Genomic DNA, 16,433 nt, shown 5'->3' on the forward strand with positions numbered 1-16,433 from the left:
TGCTGAATTTCACTTTGTTGACTTTGGCCCCGTTCTACAAATTGTCAAGTTTGTTTTGAATTCTTAACCCTGCCTTTGGATGTTCTTGCACTCTCTCCCAGAACAGAGTCATTCACCAAAGCTGTTAACATGGTCTGCAGTCCATCAACCAAGTCAGCAGTGGAAATACTGAATAATGCCAGACCCAGAGCAAAACTCCGTTTGAAACACCCTCCCAGCCCAACATTGAATTATTTGATTTGGGACATTTTTTGGCAGTTCGTTCATATACCTTATGGTTGATTCTTTTAGATCACATTTCCCTAGCCTGTTTATGGGAATCTCCTGCAGGACAGTAGCAAATACTCTACTGAAATCTAGATAAATCACATCTGCTGCCTCCCCTTTATCCACAAAGCCATTAAGCCTGTCAAAAAAGGAAATTAGATGAGGCTGACACAATTTGTTCTTGACAAATCTATGCTGGCTGATTTTTATCATCTTATCGTCTTGCAGGTGCTTATAAATTGATTGTTTAATAATTTGATGTACTTTCTTTCTGGGAAGCCGAGTTAGCCTGACAGGTCTATAATTACACAGAACCTCCATTTTCCCCCTTTTTAAGGCATTTCCAAGTTACGCTCATTCCCTGCTTTCTAAGACCTCACTCAGCACCCGAGCTCTTCAAACTAACACTCATGTAGATAACCTTAGATACAAACCCAGCACCTACAGAGTACGCAGCAGAGGTATATTTTGATGGCACATCCACAGTGCATAATGTACGCCTTAGAGGTGCACCCAAGAGTTGGCAAAATATTCTTCAGAGCTGTGATAGAAGGTACTTTGCCAACCCTATAATGTGCAGATATGCTGAAATCACAGAATATTCACCTAATAGATAAGACTCATGGGCTGTTGAGATGGATACGGCTTGCTCCATTGAGAACCACAACTTTGAGAGCTTCCCGTGGCTTTCTTGGAGGTAACAACAGGTAGGGAGGTAGGTGACAGCTCCATTTCTCTTGTTCATAACTTACAATATCAATTCTTGCCCACCCCAGGACCCTTCCCAACCTTTGGGCATGAAGTAAGGCTGGCTTTGTTGTTTTTTTCCCTTTTGCTCTCCCGCTTCCAGTATTCGTACGAAGGGATGGAGATTAACAGCCTGCCGGTGGAGCTGACGGTTGTGTGGAATGGGAACTTCAACATCGACAACCCAGCACAGAACAAAGGTAAAAGAATTATTTCAACTCGTCCTTGGAAGCAGTAACCTTAGCAACGGGCCTCATCGCTCCCTACGCTTAACAAAGCCGCCACCATCTCCTCGTGCTGTCTGGTGCAGACTTGTTCTCTGCACCCTGCAAATTGCCAATTTTTATTTTTTTCTGTGCTTTTCCCCCTGGAGAAATACAACTCTCCCTCCCACTTGCATGGCTTTCCCCTTCATCACCTTTGCTTCCTGCTTCTCCCCACTTTTTTTTGTGTCTTGTGTCTTCGCCCCTCCTTCTCGTGCTTTCTCCCCCTCTTTTATTTCCCCTGCAATGATGCTCTTCGAGTTAACACGCCAGGAGATCAGGCGCTCTCTGCTATGAGGTGATGTGGTAATGAACAGGGCAAGGGAGAGGGGAAGGAGAAAGGCTGCAGCCTCGCCAGGGGGAAAAGGCTGAACAAAGCAAAACCACAATGGCAAAGGATCCAGACCCACCTCCTGCCCGGAGCCCAGCTCTGTTTAACTACCATGGATGACGGGGTTGATGTGTCTCTCACAGAGGGTCATTGCTTCTCCAACTCAGAGACAGGGATTTGGGCTGGAGATGGAGGGTCCAGCCATATCCTCTTCTTCTTATCCTTCACCCTCAAGCACCTGGAGCTGTTTCCATCAGGCTCCCTCTCTGCTCAGCCTCTTACAGCTCAGACCTGAAGTCTTTCCTCCTCACACCACCACCCCTCAGAAGTTTCTCCCTCCCTCACTTTACCTTCCCTTTTCTTGGACACTTCCTGCTACTCGTCCCAGTCCCTCTCTCCCTATCAGGTGTTTCCCTGCTCCTCTCACACCCGTCCTTGAGCTGAGCTGACCCCTCTCCCCACTGCATGACCCTTTTCCTCAAAGGGATAGTCCGGATTATACCATCATGTTTTGGGGCAGAAAGGCAACAGCCACATGCATGTGGCAGCCCCACATGGAAGCACACAACACATGCTTTCGTGGGCATAGAGCTTTCTTTACTAGCACAAATATAGTGGTTAAAAGCTGAATTTTTGACAGCGCTGCAAATGAGCAAACTTTCTTCTCTGGAAAATCAAGAGGGAGAGGCAGAGGCAGGATTAGATTCAGTGTCTTTCTCAGTGCAGTTGCAAGATGGTCATCCACCACTTTTATAGCCAGCATCACATAAGCTGGGCTGGTGGGCTGAAAAGCTGAACTAAACTAACCATTGTGAGCAGATCAGCTCAAAAAAAATGAGGGAAAGTAACAGAAAAAAAAGGAAGCACCAGTAACCCAGGAGGCCTGAAGCACACTGTGATTGACAGATGTTTTGAAAACTTTTCTTGCAACCAGCCTTGAGAAATAAAAAGGTTTTGAGCTTTTCCTTGCCTTGGCCAATGCTTGCTGACTTCTGGGAGAGCAGGGTGCAGGTATGGAGAGCTGAAGCTTTTCAGCACACATATCCAAAGCCTTTGAGCTTTTGGACTGTGCATAATAATAACCACAGACAAGACTTTAGTCACTTACTGACATGGCAAAACAGAAGTACAAAGGGAAAATCGCCCATCTTACAACAAAAACCACCAACACCCACACAAATACACAGATAAGCTAGCCTGAAAGCCTCAATTCTGCCATCTTCAGCCTCGGGGAGGAGACATTTGCTATCAGCCCCCTGTGCAACTCAGGCCTCAGTTTACACATCTGTAAAATAAGGATAAATAGCAGGATCTTATTTCATAGAACTGCAAAAATGTTAAGATTTATTTAGAAAAAAAAAAAAAAAAGCTTTGACTGCCTCTAATCACTTATTAGCAGCCTGAGACAGAGCTAAGCACTAATCTTTGCTGCCTGTATTAGAGGAGGATCAACTTAGTACTTCAAAGTGTAAAACAGTCTGAATTTTTGGAGCAGAAGAAGGGGGAAAAGCTGATTGTGAATTCCTGGATTCAGCCTCATACCAAACCATGGTGGCTTTATTATTCTCTCTTAGGATTTAAGTTAAGGGAGAAACCTGAGTGACTGTACCTTGACACCCAGTGCTGGGTAAGGTGTTCCAGGAAAATTCCCCAGCATGAAGTTTTAGGTTGTGGGTAGAGAAGGTTTAGGAAACAATTTGAAGATGGAGAGCAGAGGCTGAGACTGGTGGTAGTGTCACATATTCTAAGAAAAAGGACTGGTCTGAGGCCATGTCACTGCCCAAGCACTTTTCTTCCCACTCTCCTGCTTGCAGCCCATCACCTTACTGAGGGCAGCACCCCTTCTGCTCTCACCTCCCAAAAATATCTTTTATCTCACCACTCTATCAGGGTGTAAACATTTTATCCCCCATTATTTATCCCCCTGCAAAAGTCCCACACTGCCTCTGGGACGAGCATCCCTGAACGCCTCCCCCCCTCTCGCCTCGCTACGCCCCCCCACATCCCACCACTCACCCATCTTGTCTGCATCTCTGAGGTCCTCTCCCTTTTCCTATCCCCACAGTTCACCTGTACAAATGTGGGGCCATGCGTGACAGCTGTGGCCTGTGCCTGAAAGCCGACCCGGACTTCGAGTGTGGCTGGTGTGAGGGACAGAACCAGTGCACGCTGAAGCAGCACTGCCCGGCCCAGGACAGCCACTGGCTGGAGTTGTCCAGCACCAAGGGCAAATGCACCAACCCCAAGATCACAGATGTAAGTCACGGATCTGCAAGAAGCCGGTGTGTCCCATCTCATACCCTTGCCTCGGTTTATTTTCCTGATTTGGCCTTGGGTTGGTGAGGCGAAGGTCAGTGCTGGGTACCCCAGAGCCTGCGAGCTGCCCACGCAGGGCTGGCAGATACCACATGAGGCCTTTGGGAGGCCTGGGCCTTCTGGAGGTGAGACAAGACACCTGGGGGCGTCTCAAATCGACTACGTGGGAGTTATCAAATGAAGGCTGAAAGAGCCTCTCTGGCCAGACTGGTAGAGAAGAGAAGCTGAGTGATCCCAGAGTGTTTGGAGCTTTGCTGAAAGGAGGCCAAGGAAGAGGGCAGGGTGTAGTTCATGCCTCCTGGCAGCAGGATGCAGACAGCATCATGTCCAGGAAAAAAAAAAACAAGACTCCACTAACTCTAGCAGAGTAACTCTTTTCTGTTCGCTTGGCTGACTTTGCAAGGTAAAAATCAGCCCCATTGATCAATCAAAGCCCTGTGCAATTGTCAGCCTTCCCTTCCGAAGGCTCAAGGAGGAGGCAGGCTCAGGCCAGGTCTTAGGGAAGCTTGGAAATCAACTATTAAGTGATAAAGGGAGAGTGAGGGCAAGGCTGGGTGGACCTTCCAAGGTAGCAAGGTCCCTTGGAAGGTTTCCTATTGATTGTGCTGACTGGGCCAAAGGCAGAGTTAGGGGAAACGTGCAAAGGGGAGATAAGAGAATAAAAAGGTGATAGAAAGAGGAAACAAAGGAAGGTGGAGACAGCAAGGGAGAGAAGCTGGGACTTCAGCCTAAAGTGATTTTATCTGCTCTTAGGATGCCTCTGCCATCATGATGGACAGCATTTGCAAGGTCATAGGCAGGAAGATTGACAGATCTGAGCCATGATAATGGGAAGTACACCCTTACCAACTGCCCCCTGCCTTAAGCATTTCCCAGTCACTGTACTTTAATTAACACGAGTAAACTTTCAGAGTGGATAAGGCCTTATTTGCAACTGAGGACAGCAAGGAAGAAAATGAGACAGAGAAAAGAAAGAACAATGAGGAAAATCTGGCCTCCATGGCTGTGCTTTAATATAAAATAATAAATGGGCTATTTTCCTAGAAACTAAGAAAAGTTTTTTTTTCAATTGTATTTAATTAAGAATCAAAAGATGTGGGTCTTATGGCTCTAAACTAGTGTCCATGGATGGAGGTTTTTTGTGAGCAAAGTCTGGGTAGAATCTGGTTTCCCTAGATACCATTGAAAGGAGCGCCTCTTATTTTGTTTCTGTCCATCTTCTTGCAGTCTGTCACTCTTCAAAGTACCCAAGGAGTTGTATTACCTGAGTGCCATACTAATTATGGTGTTTCCAAGGTGGAGATCCCCACCACACCTGCATTTGTCTGCAGCTGGTCATTCTGAACCCACCCAAAGCTGTGAAGCCAAGCCCAGAGACAGCCAGAATGAACAGCTACTTTGAAAGTTCACTTCTGAGGCCTTGCAAATTATAGGGAGCTGAGGGGAAACCTTTTCTGAATCTTTTCCAATTCTCAAACCTTGGGAAAGGTTCAGAATTGTTATAGAGATTCACAGAATTTAGTACAGGGGAGGTGTCAGATGGCCAACTAAAGCTGAAGTCCAAACCACAAGGGCTTGACCATGCAGTAACGTGCTGCTCTGAAGGTCTATCCATATTTCTCCACCATGCTTTGAACTTAAACCCTGCACCTACAGTCTCTTTACGAGGTGAAAACCACTTGTTCTCCATGTTACAGCTCCAGAAGGGATACACTTCTAATTCTGCTGGCATTTCCTCCAGCAGCTCCCAAAGCTCGCACAGATCATTGCAATATTCGCTCATGAAATATTCCAACTGTCTGGTGCAATCGTAAGTAGCTCTTGGAAAGTCTTTTTTTCTGAGCCATTAGCATGGAAGTAATCTCAAGTGACTGGCTATATATTGCAGCTAATGGCACGTCTGGAGCGGTTGGTAAGAGCAAATGTAGTCTGGCCAGGAGCCAGGGAAATATCCGTGCAGGCGAGGGAAGAGAAATAACACGTGTCCTCACACTTGCACAGGCACACACACGCGCATGCACCCCAGCACACAGCTTCCCACAACCTGCACTTATTTCCTGGCTCCTGCATTTATATTGTCACTCAGTGAAATTAAAGGACTTAGAGGCTTGCTCAGCCACGAAAACCTTCCCGTCGGAGTGACAAGTGGCTGCATTAGACTGATGCTAGTGGAGGGTATAAATTGTGATGCAGCATCATAGCTCTGGGTCTGAAAGAGAAAGCTGAGGGTCCCTGGCAGCTTTTGTATCCCTGGCTGCGTTCCCCTCTGCAAAACTGACAGGTCTCATTCCAGATTTTTGCACGTGTGATAGGAACAGGCACTTTCTCCCTTGCTCTGAAAACAGTGCAGTAGCACCTTCTTCTTGTTCTAGGCATCTGTGGGAGTTAAGTGAGCTGGGGTTAAAAATCTCCCGTACGCTCCTGGGAGAATACCAAGTCCCCCAGTTTTAAGGAAATGTATGGGCTTTGAAGCTTGCCTTCAAAAATGAAAAAAAAATCGCATTGTTTAGTAGGGGATTTTCAGGGGTGTTGTGCTGACTTCAATCTAGGAAGTTTCCTGTTGATGTTTTTTGAGTCATCACAATTTTTTAAAATCTTCATGGAAGGAGGAGCGTAATGTTTCCATTGAGTTTCTGTGACTTTTGTCTCAAACTCACCCCTAGTTCTACAAAATAAAGGACTTCTAGCAAGATGTTCCTTTTTACACTATGCTTCCTTTTATTCTTTGTAATGACATTAGTTATACCATCAAAAAAATCCTCTTTTGACATGCTGTGGGATACATTCCACATTCTAGCAAGTACTTTCAAGGATAGGTGAGCCCTAATTAGCCACAGACCTACCTTACTAGACACCTACCTTACTGGAACAAGTAAAAACTACTTGATAGCAAGTTTAATAACCAGGAAATGGTAGCAAAACATTTCATGGGGAACTGAGTTATTTTCTAAAAAAAGAGTCTAATACATAAGGAAATAAAATAAAACCTTGAAATTGTGATTTAACTTTCTCTTTTCACTTCTAGTACATCTTAGGATGGTTTTGTACAATATGGTGCAGGTTGCACCATTATCTAGATATTATCTAGCCTCTCATCATCATTCATATAAAGTGTTTTGTTTCATCAGAAGGGGGTTAACTGATGTCTGTGAAATAAATATTTCAAATATAAAACTTTGCTTGAATAGATACCTATTAAAGATGCAAAATCAAAATATTTTGGAATTGCCATTTTTGGGAAATAGCTCGAGTTTTCATTGCTGAGTCCCCAGCTGAGACAATCAGTATTAGTTTATCCTTGAATAGAAATTCCATTTTTATTCTTTTTTTTTTTAAGGTATGTTCCTCATTTTCTGGATGATAATCACAAATGCCACTCTTTTTCTGTTTCTTTTTATCCATCTTCTGCTTGTCTATCATCATCACAGACCACACAAAGGTGAAATCTTCAGCCAACCCAAATAAATCTCATCTGTCTGTTTTATGAATGTTGTGATATTTTCTTTTTGGACTTAAAGTGTCTGCTTGACTTTCAGAGTAGGAATAAGCCTGCCACAGATCTGATTTTGTTGGTTCGAGTGGAACTTGACTATGTTTTGGACTGGAGATGTTATCTGGCCTGGTTAGTGCAGTGCAGACTGAAGTTGCTGTGGCTTTGGGGCATCAGAAATGATCAGGACCCATCACTGCAAGTGTCAGTCTGGAGTGTGGTGTAGAGACAACAAAAATATCCATTCCAGCTTTGGCTTTTCGGAGTTGCTGTGCCATGCTGTAGCAGTATCCCTCGGTATCTCTAGTTTGGATGAAAAGCAAAGGCTTTGATGAATTTCACTTTACGCTAATGCTTCCTTTCATAGTTTCCTACCCAGACCATTGCAGAGGACTTGTGCTGCAGAAGTTGTGTGTACACTAGACAAACCTAGAAGATCCAGCACTTGTCTGTGATCATCCATGCTATTAAATTGTTGACTTCTGTAGGCTCTCTGTATAGTCAAAGCAAAAACACAGTCATATGGGAGGTGGTTTTTGGTACCTAATATTAAATATTAAATTAGAATAAAGTATCCTCTAGAGGTTCCAGGGCCTGTCTCCATTTATTAAAAATGAACTTGGCAAGACACAGGAACAGGCTGTCCCCAGAAGCTGTGGCTGCCCCATCCCTGGAAGGTTCAAGGCCAGGGCTTGGATGGGGCTTTGGGCAACCTGATTTAGTGGGAGGTGTCTCTGCCCGTGGCAAGGGGGTTGGAATTAGATGATATTTAAGGTCCCATATAATTCCAACCCATCCAACCCAAACCATTCTATGTTTCTGTGATTCTACAGCCTAAAAATTAGCCTCTCAGTCAAAATTAGGCTAACTGTGGTGCCAGACTCAGGGCTGGGAAGCGGTCAAGGGCAGTCCTGCTCATGCCAATGCCTCAGCTTTGCCTGCCAGTCACACTGTTAGGCAAGGGTCTAGCTGCCAGACCTGGATTCCCAGTTGGCAGGGCCATTGGCCAACGGGTACTGACCTCAGAAAGGGAATTCCCCCGTCCCCACTGCAGAGAGTGCCTTGCCAGTGCTGGCAGATGGCAGCCATGACATCCTGAGTGGGCGGCAGGGAATACCCTTTGAAAGCAACATTAGAAGATCCTTTCAGCTAGCCAGTCATACAGCAAAACATTTGAGCACTGTAAATAATTGGAAAGGCAGAAACGAGATAATTAAGGGCCAGCGCCATGATTTCCATGCTGTTTCAATGTTGAGGAGACATCTACAAGGGTAATTTTCACCCGCCTCTGAACCAGGGTGATAGATGCAATGCAGAGTGCTCTCCCATTTACACCCCCTTCTGCATGGGCTGGAAATATTGCGTGGAGATAGCTCGGGGGGCAGACTGGAGTTCTGCTATGGGAAAAAGGTGAGCTCTGGAGCTTGGGTGGTGAGCCGAGTGAGATGCAGCGATCCTACCCCTCTTAAGGTCTGGTAAAGGTCCAGACCGGTGAGAAAATGTCATGCCACCAACCACCATGACTGCTAAGACACCTGTTCATTTGATTTGGGGTCTAAGGGACCAAGAGCCCAAAGTCCTACACCCCACAAACACCATGCTCCCATCACTGCCCTTCCACTGGACCCAGCTCTTCCATGAAGGCAGCTGGGGCTCTTTTGGAGATGTGTTGGCACATAGCAGCTGCTGCTACTGTCGCTGTCACTGTCTGTCTGCTCTGTACCTAACCTGGCACTCTGTCTCCATTGTGTCTGAGCTGTTTTTTTGTTGTTGTTCTTGTTTTCAGATGGACATTTTCAGCTGAGTTCGTCAGCAGTGTTCAATATCTCCCTCCAGAACAAATCAAAAACTCCTTGTGCTTTGGGTTTTTTGAACTTAAAGTGTCTGACTAAAGCCACTTACATCCTTTCCAGATAAATTCACTATGTCCTTTTCTTGTTCTTTCTTACATTTCTTTGTACTGTGGCCCACTCCTGTCTTTTTGCAATTTATAAAGTGCAGAACTCAGCTGCAACAGTAGAAACCCTTGCTCCTATCTCAAAGACATCTATTCCTCTCTTGCTGTTTTGCAAGTAGTCTAAAGAGAAGGAATGAGATCTGAGGCAGGAGGTTGGACCATGTATGAAACGATACAATTGCAAGGGAGCTGGACCCAGTGATGTATCTGGAGTAGGTTGGTTAATTCAGTTGATCAATATTCAAAACTATGAGTGTCTCTAGTGGTCACAAAGAGGCCTCATACTGCCTCTTCTTTCTCCTGATAGGATGCTGATGTCTTTACGTAGGTAGTTTGATTATTCTCTTATTTCTTGACTTGTTTCTCCAGATCAATCCAGTGACAGGCCCTCGTGAAGGAGGGACCAAAGTGACCATCCGTGGGGAGAATCTGGGGCTGGAGTTCAGAGACATCGCATCTCACGTCAAAGTGGCTGGAGTGGAGTGCAAACCGCTGGTGGAAGGGTACATCCCAGCAGAGCAGTAAGTTGGGTGTGTGGCAGACACTGGGCCACAGCACACCTACTACCAGTTATTGCTATGTGTAGGGTCTTTGAGGAATTCATTCTCCTCCTTTTCCCTGAAATCCAAAGAATTCATGAAGTCAAAGAAGTCATTCTTCTCTAGGAATTAACAGGAGTTAATAATCCATTTATTACCGTATTTAGATTGCATATTTTGGGTGATCTTTATGGCATATGCCATAAAGTTAACTATTTTTCAAATAATCGCCACCGCAAGGGTGTTCAATCCCAGTTTGTGGGGCAGCAGCCCCAAGAAGCAGCTTTCTCCATGCAGGAACAATCAAGTCCAACAGCTGCAAAGCTGTCCACTGTACACGACTGGGGACAAGACCTCTGCCCAGAATTTGTCTATACAATGAAGTGAAGGTATGGTGGTTTACACCAGCTAAGTGTCTGCTCCACTCAGTGCCAACAGACGAAAAACACCATTCTTTAAAGAATAACAGTGCACAGTTTGGATCCTGGGCTGGAAAGGAGCAGAGGAGCAGAGGATGGTTTAAGTCTATGGTCCATTCCCCAAGAATGTGGGCTGTTTCCTCTGCTTTCTTCTCACCCAGACTGCAAAACCACTTCTAAAACCTTGCCTCTGGTTCTGTTTTCTCCACAGGATAGTATGTGAGATGGGGGAGGCCAAGCCCAGCCAGCATGCTGGATTCGTGGAGATCTGTGTGGCTGAATGCAAACCTGAGTTCATGGCCAGGTCTTCACAGCTCTACTACTTCATGGTAAGATACTGCAGGAAGATATCCTGGGCCCTGAAGGTCCTCACACCGGGTCCACTTCTCTCTGTCCGCCTGTTCTCCTTGACCAAATTCAGCCTCTGAGCCCTTCACTACCATCCTGAGCACTCCAAGTTGTTCCTTTCATTTCCTTTTGAAATTTTTTTATGAGCAAAAATAGCTTGCCTAATTAATGTTTCAACAATCTAATAATAGTCCAAATTATTAGTCCAGTTACAGTTAGATACAGCCACGGTCCAAATTAGTACAGAAAATCCTCATTAATAGTTAAAAATGCTATATAGGAAAGAAATTTGTTAAAAAAAAGGGGGAAGAAAAAAGCAAAAAAAACCTTCCTGGTATCTCACTTTTCCTTGATGGGATGCTAGCCCTGCCAGCATCCTGAAGGCATACAATTCAAGGGGTGCTTTTGTTAGGGGGTCTTCTAGGTGTTCAGGAGAAGCAGTGCTAGAAGCAGCACTAGATCAGAAGGGGTGAGTTGAGGCTGAGAGTGAGCTGTAAGGTATTACTGGGGCTTGCATCTCCAGCCCCAAATATTAAAAATTTCCAAATTTTCCAAAGCAGAGAAAGAATCCTATTGTGAGTGGCCACCTTTAGCAGGTTGTCTGGAGTCTGCTCTGTTTTTAGACAACACTCAAAAGTGTAACCACACTTCTTTTTTTAGAGATACTGGTGGAGTTCATAGATTGGTGTGATACATTCTCTGTCTAGGACATCAGCTTGCAAAGCAGTCAGAGGGGATCTGGGCATGATCCTGCACTGCCACAGAGGTGCAAGTTCAGCCTGAAACTGTGGTTTTGCCACGGTGAAAGCCTCATGGAAGAGAGGAGCAGAGCCCCATGAATGTTGTGCATTTGACTTGTTTTGCTCCATTCTCACCCTTTCTGCCTGCCTTTCTTGTCCAAGAGACCTGCTTATTCCTGTAAGGCCCCTTGCTGGGGACAGGCAAATGTTACCTGGCCCTGAATTGTACAGATCTTGTGGAGGTCTGAGATGAGAGGGTCTCTTTGTTCCCATCAAACTCTCAACTCCTGCAAGGGAATGGGTCTTTTCTAAAATAATCCACATACCCAAGTATTTTTTTATGGTAAAAGGAACTGGTAATGAATGCAAATCTCTCCGATTTCCCCCTTGAGCTACGGAGATCTCTGTATTTTCCAATGTCACTCAGGTGCTACAGTGGCGGGGGCACAGAGATGCCTCAAGAGGTGGCCCCCACCATGCCGACAGAAGGGCTCTTTCCAGGACATTACACTTCAGCACGTCACCTTTGCTACTCTTGGAATTACTGTCTGATTTTGATCATCCGTGTCCATCTGTGACAGCTTTTCCCTTTGCTTGCTGGCTTTCCGGCTGCCAGCTATCCCAGCCGTGCATGAGCATGAAGCCAACAGGGTTTTCTCTGCTGCATACCTTGATACCTTTGTGCTAGATAGAATAAAACACCGATGCTCCCCAGCCTGCCCATCATATGTCCTCTCCCACGTCCACTGCTTTTGTAGCAGGAGCTGTGTTCATTGGCGTGGCTTGGCTTCCTCCGATATTCTGCCAGGAGAGTAGAGATGTTGTTGCACACATTGCACACCTTGGCATCTGGCAGTGGTGGGTGGCAGCTTTACGGGGAGGAAGACGTTTGAGAGCTGCCGAAGGACATCTCACGGGAGTTAAATGCCACTTGCTGACGCATAGCAAATCCTCTGGAAATTACTTTTGCAAAAGGTATGAAGCCAAGCAAGGTCGAACCTGGCTGATAGTTTCAGCCTCCCCCTCTCCTGTGAGAAATGGAAAGGTTGATGCTTTGAATTCAACAGAATCCTTAATTTTGGTGCTTTAAAAAAGAGGCAGTTTAATTTAGAGATGCTAGAACAGTTCTTCCCAATGTTTCTAACCTGAACTTTTGAATTCAAAATGCTGTTAGTTTGTTTTTAACTGTCTGTGATCAAAAATGCAAATTGTGTTAGAGAGTTCAATAAGCCAAAAGGGAAACAAAACATTTGGTTGCAGGCTGAAATGAAATTTATGATGATCTAAATGAAAATCATTTTTTTTTTCTCTCTCTCTTTTTATGTTACTCATTTTATTGCTATGATTTTAATGCTGTTGTCTTTCAACCCAAGAAATTTTACCTTTTCTTTCTTTGTTTTCTTTTTTTCAAATCAGATGCTGAAGTGAGTTTGCCTGTATTCTGTCTCTGGCTCAGCGCAGGTGCTGTGGGGTGATCTGCTTGCATTTCTTCTGTGCCTGCTCCTATAATCCTTGTTCCAGGAGAGCATTTTGAACAGATCTCCCTTCTGTCTTGGGCTGCATACTGCCCCTCCTGCTGCTGCCGTTGACCCAATAGAAAGGACAACAGGGTACACGAGCTGCCTGTGGGTCATGTCTTCCTCTGCCCTTGTCCCCAGGAGGAATGACCTGGGAACCAAAGTCTTGATGTGCACCATGAGGTCAATTTAGACACAGCTCTGATGGCAGCTTCTCTGCGGACAGTTTATGCCAAGGAGGTAGTGGAGGAAAGTAAAAGGTTGGGCAGCAGAGGAAAGTAGTCAAGTACCTAGAAAGATACAGAAGATTTTCTGGCCTCCTCTTTCCCTCACTGTCTTTTGTCCACTTTAGCCTATTACAGATCCACTAGACCCCCATGCATTGTCCATCGCCTTTCACCAGCTAGGAAATGGTAAACAGTCTGGAGGCTGAGTTTTACTGCAAACACGCTGTGCAATATTTATGAACGCCACTGTGAATAATTAATGGTTTATCACAACTTGGAAAGCTCAGCCACAAAGCCTTTTGTAAGATCGGCATGAGATACATCAATACTTTGCCAAGGAGCATCACTGATGTAATTTGGGTCTGCAAGAATTCTGAATTGAGCATGGCCATTTTCTCAGCTATTGAGGAGAAGGGCAGAAGGACATCAAGGACTGGGACAAGGGCTCTGAGTCTTTAACTTAAATGTTCTGCTCTGGTTTGTAAAGTAGCTAGTATTGCAGGGCAGTTGTGTAGGCTATCTGCACCAAGCTGGCAATTCCCAACCCATTTTTTCATGGGTGGGAAGTCACCTCCCAGCAGCAACCTCATGGTCAGCCACAACTTGTATTTGAGTTATGGCTATCAATAAGGAAGAGGAGTTGCCATCACAGCACGAGGCAGTACCCTAAAAATAGAGAAGCACAACATACTGAAGACTCATCTCTTTCTGCACCTTGTATCCCAAAAACATCTGCTGGAGAATATTCTCAGAAAAGTATAAAAAACAGGGCATTTCTTGTTTATTCTTTCTTCTTGTACATCCTCCAACTTTCAGCAACTGATAGGTGAGCAACTTCTTGAGGCAAAAGAGTCTCAAATCCACCATGTCAGAAACAGGCAAATGTGAACACAAGAAAAGTCCAGCTCTGTCAATAATTTTTTTCTACTGGTCAGTATCTCTGATTTTCGAGTTCAGCTCTGTCTCCAAGCAGTAACTTCGTTTTGAACAAAAGGAAAGTGGAAACCTTGCTGCTGTTTTTCAAAATGATTAGCCATAAGGGCACAAGGACAGAAAGAGGTCTATGCGTGTGAAAGGAGGAGCTATGGTGTGTGTCAGGCAGCTTTATAAACGTGGATTAATGGTCTCCAAAGCTCAATAAGGTGACTGCATGATGTACCTGCTCATTCAGAGATGTTGAGGAGAGCTTCAAGCATTTGTGTCATCATTCTTAGAGAGGGAAAAGAAAAAAAAAAAAACCACCTTCATTTAAATGCATATAGTGGCTTTTCACTTGGGACTGAGTGGAAAGTTTTTCTATTAAAATGCAAATGAAAGAATAAACTGTAACTCCAAATTTCTCCCTGAAAATGGATGTCTCCTCTCTGCATTGTGGTAACAGGGTGATCTGTGCCTTCAGAGGACAAGTATTTTATCTTGCTTTTGAGAAGAATAGAGAGTAGGAAGGCAAGAAAAAGGTTTGAGATTTGGGGCCTCTAAAGGAATTATGCCCTCTTTTTGATATATTAATGCAATACTGTGTTATGTTTGGAAAAGAGGCTGAGACAATCAGCAGAAACAGAAAAAAAAAAGTTCATATGGGCAGTGCTCTTCTTTCCTGTGGCTGTAGTATTTCAGAGCACATCTTAACATAAGTGATGCTGTGCAGTATTAGTGCAGAACACACATGCAGTACAAGACTGTTTCAGAGTCAAAGTCTGAAAGAGAAAGAGAAATACCTGGGGTCATGTGGTGTGCCCATGGGAGAGACAGAACACATGCTTCCAGCTTTGGGACTACAAGATGCTCTGTTGAACCTCCGCTCTCTTCCTTCCCAGGGAAAAGGCTGTGAGCACAGGGAAATTTTTAGGCATCCTCCAGGTCCTGTTCCCTTGGTAGATCAATAAGCTTTAGAGTAATCTTAAAATCATAGAATCACTTAGGTTGGAAAAGACCTCTAAGATCATCAAGTGCAACAGTTAACCCAGCAAAACCAAGTCTACCACCGAACCATGTCCCTAAGCACCTGGTGGCTTTCATCACTTGTGAGCTCTGCAGTTTTCTCCAGAGGCAAAGGGCCACCATTAAGATCCAATAAGGCAGTTTGAGATCCAGCTTATCTTGCAGAAGTGGTGTTGCATAATAGCAAAAATACTCCTGAGCTCTATCAAACGGGCAGCGGAGGTGGGAGATCATGGCTGCAGTGGATCCAGGCATGGAACTGACTTTGGAAGCACACGGTATTTCCTAGCAGGTATAAGGACAGGCCTTATTTTGTAGGGTGAAACCAGACTGGGGTTAGGTTTGAGTTCATCTCACCAAAGTCAGCATTCAAGCAGTGTCTATTAAAGAACTGGAGTCATTCAACACTCCTCTTTTAGCAGGAAAATATGTGTGTCTTCTGAAGTTCACCTAACGTGGTTAACCCCCTGCATGTGCCTAACTTTCTCCACCACTTCAAAGAGAAAGGAAAGTACCTTTGTTATTGTGTATTTTCAGCATCACCCTTTGCTTTTTCAGACTCTGACGCTCTCTGATCTCAAGCCGAAGCGGGGACCCGTGTCGGGTGGCACCCAGGTGACAATTACGGGCAACAACCTCAACGCAGGCAGCAACGTCATCGTGACCTTTGGGCGACAACCTTGCCTCTTCTACAGGTACAGAGGAGTCCTTCCCACCTTGTATACCCGAACCTGAAAGATGTGAACAATCACAGCCAAGAGATTTCTCCTGCAGCCCAAACACCCTGTCCTTTGAGTGACTTTTTTGCTTGTAACCACGTCTGTTCTGCCGTGGAAAAGAGTATTCTGCTCAGTGCTCCATCAGTGCAACCGTACTGTGCATGTTTTTTTGGGGGGAGAACAGAATTTATTTCATTGTTTTGATTGGTATTTGATGGGGTTTTTCCATGGCCCCTTGTCAAATTTCACTGCAATTCTCCATGGTCCCATGTTTTGCTACTTGCTCTGAGGGTACATAATTTAAAAGATTCATTTTCATGTCCCCACTTTAGAAGAGGCAAAAAAAAAGAAAATCTGACAACACCAATTTTAAGTATTAAAACACCTCCCTTTTAGCCTAGAATAGTCCCGTGGTGCTAAGAAATGGATGACTCGCAGCATTTCAGCTTGGGGTTGGCTCCTGTTCAATTGCAGTTCAGAGAGGCTTAATGTCGGTGTTACCTGCTGAATGTTCCCTGATCCCTGTGAGAATGAGCCTAAATCCAGTTCCCAGGGGCTCCTGCAGCTCCAACCTACCCAGTGCAATGCACTTTGCTGCCAGTATTGGTGGAA

General features: G+C 44.9%; 1 protein-coding gene across 3 annotated transcripts in view; it reads left to right on the forward strand.

Annotated features, from left to right (window-relative positions):
* The window catches only part of PLXNA4 (plexin A4), a 418,723-nt gene that overhangs the window by 338,347 nt on the left and 63,943 nt on the right, over positions 1–16,433 (forward strand). For all 3 annotated transcript variants that reach the window (XM_035566562.2, XM_035566559.1, XM_035566560.1), the window contains exons 11-15: positions 1,118–1,214; positions 3,674–3,864; positions 9,741–9,892; positions 10,541–10,658; positions 15,661–15,797. In XM_035566562.2, the coding sequence (XP_035422455.1) occupies positions 1,118–1,214; positions 3,674–3,864; positions 9,741–9,892; positions 10,541–10,658; positions 15,661–15,797 (695 nt within the window). The remainder of the gene's footprint in view (positions 1–1,117; positions 1,215–3,673; positions 3,865–9,740; positions 9,893–10,540; positions 10,659–15,660; positions 15,798–16,433) is intronic.

Source organism: Cygnus atratus, chromosome 1 (genome assembly GCF_013377495.2).
Source record: "Cygnus atratus isolate AKBS03 ecotype Queensland, Australia chromosome 1, CAtr_DNAZoo_HiC_assembly, whole genome shotgun sequence".
In the NCBI taxonomy this organism is placed as follows: domain Eukaryota; kingdom Metazoa; phylum Chordata; class Aves; order Anseriformes; family Anatidae; genus Cygnus; species Cygnus atratus.